The sequence below is a fragment of the Homalodisca vitripennis genome, chromosome 1 (assembly GCF_021130785.1).
Source record: "Homalodisca vitripennis isolate AUS2020 chromosome 1, UT_GWSS_2.1, whole genome shotgun sequence".
Taxonomy (NCBI): domain Eukaryota; kingdom Metazoa; phylum Arthropoda; class Insecta; order Hemiptera; family Cicadellidae; genus Homalodisca; species Homalodisca vitripennis.
Genome location: NC_060207.1, coordinates 73,470,001 through 73,477,334, shown reverse-complemented (window position 1 = coordinate 73,477,334; position 7,334 = coordinate 73,470,001). Strand labels below are relative to the sequence as shown.

At 31.4% G+C, this 7,334-nt stretch overlaps 1 protein-coding gene across 1 annotated transcript in view; it reads left to right on the top strand.

Annotated features, from left to right (window-relative positions):
* Nucleotides 1-761: 761 nt before the first annotated feature.
* LOC124365776 overlaps nucleotides 762-7,334 on the top strand; it is a 20,912-nt gene continuing 14,339 nt past the window's right edge. The window contains exons 1-2 of the mRNA XM_046821822.1: nucleotides 762-1,027; nucleotides 5,881-6,001. Of these exons, the coding sequence (XP_046677778.1) occupies nucleotides 1,013-1,027; nucleotides 5,881-6,001 (136 nt within the window). The 5' untranslated portion in view covers nucleotides 762-1,012. The remainder of the gene's footprint in view (nucleotides 1,028-5,880; nucleotides 6,002-7,334) is intronic.

The window sequence follows — 7,334 nt, the reverse complement described above, 5'->3', positions numbered from 1 at the left end:
TAATGACATAATTAACATTACGGTTAATTATATGAGTAATACAATTACAGGACGAACCTTATTATTATTCAAAAGAAACACATGACCTAGTCCACATGTATATATAACACAGCGCGCGCGCACTAAGAGATCTTTACGAATTATTTATCGTCTTTTACATTCATGAATATTACTCATATTGTTTTTCATGTTGTAATGGATTAAATTATGTATTATTAAATGTTATTTTCTACTGAGTGTAATACTTAATTTCATGCATTTTGATTTCTTACTAATTATAATTTGTTGTTACTAGAAAATGTTTATTACGTTTTTTTTGTGTGGTTTTGTTTTTGATACAGTTGTTATGGATGAAATATTTTATTATTCGTTATAATTTAAATCATAAAATCTTATTAATGCTGTTGTCTATTCCAACAATTGAATTAATTTCTAAGTTATTATTGTTATTGTTCTGTTTTCATTACTATTTATTATTACATGTATATTTTAATTATATTAAATATTGACTACTGTGACTATAGAGATTGATTATGTAACATGGTAATTAAAAGCTATATATTTATTATGTAAATTGCTGACTTAGATGTAACATGTCTTAATTTTTATGTAAAATTGTTGATATAAATAATAAACAAGTGTCCAATGCACATACAAATACTTATATAATATTATAATTCTTTGTATGACATTATATTTTAGTAGACTTTGGAGAGCTTAACCCAAGTTTTGAATTCTCTAACTGCAACGGTTGTTCGTTATTCCCGCTGTTTGTTTTGCTTGAAGGGAGTGGGTAAAGGCTAAAGGGGCTTTGAAACATTGTTTTCGTGTTTGAAATAAATGACTAATATATCAACATTTCATTACGTTATACCGTTTATATTGCGTACGTGAGTGTATTAATGCTATACCTTTTAGTATTTTATTAGATTATAGAGGTTTGTTTTCTGTAGAGAGAAAAGACAGTTTACTCAAGATAATTGTAGCAAAGAGAGTTTAATCTTCATTCAACATGGACTTTACAGAAGTAAGAATAGAATATTTTTGTACAATGATAAATAAATAAAATTCTATCAGTCTGCTTTTTTGAAATATTGGATTAGTTTAAAAAAAATAAACATTCCAATTTGCTAGTTTCATTTGTGAAAATTGGACTCCAGGTTTTTCTTAGATGTGCTTTTCCTATCCCATGATCACATTTGTTATCTTTAACTTTTGTCATTATCAAGTGAACAATACTTATAGTTTATTGGCGGAGCATTAACAAAGCTCGATAGGCTGACCACATTATATCTCAAGAATTATCAGACCTACAAACTTGAAATTTTGCATAATGCTTCATTTCTATATTGGCAAGATCAAGTTTGATGTTGGTCTAGTTAATCCTTTTTGTTAGGCTGAGTGTTGGTATGACATTTGTTACTTAAACGTGAAAAGTGTAGAATAAGTAAAGTGGTAAACAAAATTGACATTTCAACATTAGACTAATATAGTAAGGAGTGTAATGATGTAGTTAGGTTACTTGAATCAACTTGTCGGCAAGACTTTTGATGGGGAGAGTTTAATAAGCGGCCTACACTCGTTATTTGATTGCTATTATCGAACAATTTGATATATTATCCAACTTCAATATATGTAAAAATCTTACACAATAAGAGTTGTAACCTAACAAGAAGAATCTCATATTTTATTACAATTTTAAATACACAAATTTTACAATAAGACTATAAAATAACAAAACCAATTATGGCCTAGACTTAGATATCAAAGAAAACTTTCAATATTTATAACTTGCCCAGTGTGATATCAATAAGTGAAATGTGAAATGGAGGAAAGAATTCTCCCCATGTGTTACCAGGAGGGAGAATGTTAACAACCAGGAGCCAAACCCACACGTTGATGCTACTTAAACAAATCTCGTTGTAGGGTACGATAAGCGGACCCCGTTTTTTATATCAAAATTTTCAAACGATAATTTTAGCCTACTTAATCATAACCATCGATATAACAAATCGACACTGATTAATTATTTTGAACTATTAACTTAAATAGTCTATATCAACAGCTGTAAACACTTTAAAATAATACACGTAGGGTAATATATTTCAATTTTACATAGCCTAAGTAATTTTTATTAAAAATGGCAGTAAATTTTAGAAAACTACACAACATTGCTTTAAAAGATGATGAGACATAAATAAAATATATTGTTTTTGTGGCTTCAACATGTTGGACTCGTACTGAAAACCCCATTACGTGAAATTTGTGAGAAAGAAACAACTGTAACTGTGAGGGGAGCAAATATGGTCTTCAGTTTTCCTAATTTTTGTTATAATAATTTGTTTGATCACTGTAAATATTAAATTCATATTTTAATTTAAAACATATGATTGTTATTGAGGACTATAGATACTTTTATATCGATTGATAGTCTAGGATTTGAGATGCGAATATTAGGTATCGATGACTACATTCTTCGATATAAAAAACCAGGTCCACTTATCGTACCCTACCCCCATCGATATAATAAATCGATACTAATTATTTATTTTGAACAGTTAACGTAATATTTCAATTTTACGTAAGTAACATTTGATTATTAAAAATGGCAGTCAATTTTAGAAAACTACAGGACATTGCTTTGAAAAATGATAAGACGTGTTTTTTGTGGCTTCAACATGTTGGACTCGTACGGAAAAATCCATTATGTGAAATTTGTAGGAAACAAACAACTGTAACTGTGAGAGGAGCAAATATGGTCGTCTTCAGTTTTCCTAATTTTAGTTACAATAATTTGTTTGATCACTGTGAATATTAAATTCATATTTTAATTTAAACATATGATTGTTATTGAGGACTATAGATACTTTTATATCGATTGATAGTCTAAGATTTGAGATGCGAATATTAGGTATTGATAGTTACATTCTTCGATACAAGTGAAAAAGAAATCAAGAAAATCATAAACCAGCTAAAAACAAAAAACTCATCCGGAATGGATGAAATCTCATCTAAAGTCCTTAAACTCTGCTGTAATGAACTAGTACTCCCTTTAGTTGATGTAATTAATAAATCCTTAAATACTGGTCATTTTCCTTCCCAGCTTAAAACTACAAAGGTCTTCCCAAAATTCAAATCTGGAAATACTAACGAAGCAAGCAACTACCGACCAATATCTCTTGTATCGACCTTCTCCAAAATTTACGAGAAAGTTGTTTTAAACAGACTTTTGAACCACTGCACAGAACATAACCTACTCAGCGATTCCCAACATGGTTTCACCAAAGGAAAATCTACTACAACAGCAATAGTCCAAATGGTAGAGTCTTTGGTTGGTGGCTTGGAGGAAGGAAACCTGACGACTGCAATCTGTCTTGACTTTAGTAAGGCATTCGACTGCCTGGATCACCAGCTAATAATTAAAAAACTAGAAACATTGGGACTGTCAGGCATAGTTAAAGAATGGTTTATAAGCTACCTGAAAGGCCGCACTCAATTGGTAGAAATAAGACATACAGAAAATGGGACCGTCAAAACAGCAAGATCCAGCCTGCAGCCTGTACACCGAGGTGTTCCTCAAGGATCAGTAATGGGCCAGGTACTCTTCATTCTCTTCACAACTGATCTTCCCCAACAACTCGGAAATACTTGTAATACTATAATGTATGCTGACGATACCACCCTGGTATTTAAAGAACCAAAAACAGAAAGTCTAGAAGTAGCTTCCTATGTAACCTTGAACATGGCTTACCAATACTGCCACAATAACGACCTTGCAGTTAACACAGCTAAAACCACTCAAATAGCTTTTGGAAGAAAAGCTGACAAAGTCCCAAACCTACCAGATGTAAACAAACAAGATGAAGCTAAATTCTTGGGCATAACTCTAGACAAGAACCTCTCTTGGACGCCTCAAGTGGATAATTTATGCACAAAGCTTAGCTCCAGCCTCTATGTGATGAAACGGATAAAGGATACAACAGATGAGAGAACAATTAGGGTGGCATACTTTGCGCTTTTCGAGTCACACATAAGATACGGACTGTTAGCCTGGGGTGGAACTTCAACCACTAACATGCAAAAGGTTCTCAAGAAACAGAAAAAAGCAATCAGAATTATCTCGGGACTGCAAAGACTCGACAGCTGCAGAGAAACTTTTAAATCACTTGGACTTCTTACTGTTGTCTCTCTCTACATCGAGGAAGCTGTGATACATGCAGTAGCAAAAACCCCTACTAGAAGAGGCGAAGTTCACCAATATAACCTAAGAAACAGCACCCAGTACAATCTTCTAGCACACCGAACGACTCAGTTTGAAAAGAAACTGTCATACATGGGAACCAAGCTTCACAACCTCCTACCTCCAGATCTGAGAAGCAAGAATGAAGGAGAGCTACCACCTGCATTACACAAATGGCTTATCGAACGTCCATTTTATTCGATGGAAGAATTTTATCAACAGATTTTTGACTTTTAATGTATTTAAAAGTTATTTTCTTGTTACTGTTATTATTGTAATTTGACTTAAATACTATTCTCAAAGAATATGTAAATTAAAGAATTTTGATTTGATTTGATTTGATTGATATAAAAAACCGTTCCGCTAAAATCGTACCCTACCCAAATCTTGTCACTTGTGAGAAATATATATTTTCCTCATATTCATCACAATTTTCAAAGTCTCAAAATATTAGTTACTTCTTGTTGCTTATTGTTTATATTAAAATTACTTAAACTGATAAGTTGAAATCAGTTGATAAGTTAAATAAATTGTAACTTACCCTTCGGATAAAAACAATCAAACCATTCGATTATAGCAATCAAATAACGTGTGTAGGCCGCTTATTAAAGTCTGCCCCTATTGATACATTTTGTTGAAGGAAACAGAATTTTACCAGATATTTACCTTCGTTCAGCAACGTGGCAAATGTCTGGAAAAAGCCAGTTTCACGTCGGCATGAAAACAAACTTAAAATGTAGTGTCAATTCCCTCAACACTGTGTATTGGTTTATTTGTTTAAAGACAAGGTAGAATTTGATGATTTTGCTTATCTCTCTATGGGATTTTGCTGGATGTTAGCAAAGCTTATAAGTTAACTCAGGATGATATCTCGATGATAGAGCAAGGAATCTTAATCTTTGTATATTTTGCTTAACTATCATTAAAGATCTTGCAAAGATCCCCTTATGTCTTTTTAACTGCCTGTGTGTCTGTTAATGATATCTTAAGGATGAACTGAATTATGGATTTTAACTTAAGGTTTGCATGTAAACTTCATTTCTAGTCAGACAACATGTATTTGATGGTGGGCATGTCCCTTTATGAGTTTTGTTTGAGCATCTATGTATCCACACTATCCATTGGACATAACGTGAACAATTTCATGTATAGACTTTAAATTTTGCAAGATACATGAAGCTTCATTTCATTCATAGACAAAATGAGTTTGGTGATGTATTTCTATCAGTGGGATTGGGCTTCTGCATCATTAAAGTCTATCACTCAGTGGACTGGCATAATTTCACTAATGTCTGTCTGGAGCGGAAGCATTTTTTTCCTCTTCCTGATGTCCGCAAAAACATCTCAACAATGACATTTTGCAATTTTTTACTTGATATTTTGCATGCAACTAGCTACATCAAAGCCTACTACATGATCTTTGATATGGCAATCACCTACCTTGTTAATATTGCTAATTACACTAAGTTTTTATCGCAAAAAGTTTGTTATTATCATGTTGTATTGTTATTAATATTTAATCTATTTATAGCCTTGTTATTTCTGGTGTATTGTGTACGTTACAAAAATTATTGATGATCATTAGGATAAATATATAAAATATTAGTTTTATAAGTTGCAAAATATTTGTATTGTTTCAGAGGATGTTGGAACGTAACCGATCAAGATACTGCAAACCTGATACTAAGGAGAATACCAGTCAGACAGCTCCTTTGAAAGAAGTTCATCACAACACTGTCACTACTATTGCTTCAACTAGTGGTAAGAAACACATAGTTTTTAATCTATCTCATTATAAAGTCTAATGATGTCTGGCTATGTGTTCTTGTGTGTGTGTTTTACTCAATCACATAAAAATACTGGTCCGATTTCACTGAAATTTTACATGGACATTCTTGGGGCCCCTGCTTAACTTACAAGCTTATTCTTATTTTTTTAAATCCCTCTGGGCTACAACTCACTAATTTCTAAAGTAGCAAAAATGCCATCTTGGTCACTAAAGTTGGATTACAGCAAACAAATGTTATTAATTGAAAGAGCCTGTTAAATGTACTCAATTTTTCTGTGTGACTGCAGTCTAATGTCCACCACCACAATCAAATCATGATTATCGAATATTCAATATTTATTAGTATTGAATCCTCGAATGCATGACTTGTCTAAAAATACTATCCAAAATGTCCAGCCTAATTACGTTTAATAAGTATTTCAAATAACAATATCGCTCTTCTTAAAAATTAGAAAAATCTTTATATTAACGATAAAGAAAAAACGACCTATGCTACCTATATTTATAACATTTTACAAACAAAACAATATAACATTTATTTTACTTTTTACTATTTTCAAAGATAAACTTGTCTGACTCCTTGTGATACAAACAACACATTGTCATTAAATTTGCCGCCATTAGTCAAATACCAAATACATGATTTGATTATGAATTAATTTGGAGCAATAATGTCAAACCGAAATACCTTTTAGGCTTTTAAAATTGTACTATTATAGTGAAACTATACTTTTATATGTAAAAGAAATGTATTTGTTTCGGATTATATAAAATAACTAAACTTTATTTAAAATTATGTTTGAGCAGCTTAGTACTTATGATTACTTTAGCCAATCTGAAATTGTATTCTGCTGGTACTGATGCCATCAAAACTACATTTATTAATTAAAAAGTTATAGTTTCTTTGATTCCAACTAATATAGTAGATGATTTTCAATGTATTCATAATACCAACTTTAGAGTTTTCAAAAAAAGTTTTCTCAAGGGTGTTTTTTTTGCAACGCTGTGTTTGTTGTGAAATTGTATGCAGCAAAACGCTATTTTATTTCCACTTATTCCAAAATGGACATTTCGGATTTACGAGAGCAAGGTCATTTATCTTGTAACCATTAAAAATATTGTTCAATGTTTAAAAATATATTTTTAGACAATAATTGCATGTTCATTGCCATTCTATGTGCCAACGTCACTACTCTATTCAGTACGTAAATGAAATAAAAACTGCTGGCAATGATTAATTATTAATATCTATAGTTCAAATGTTGTTTTCGATATTTCTAATTGATAATCATGATTTGATTGTGG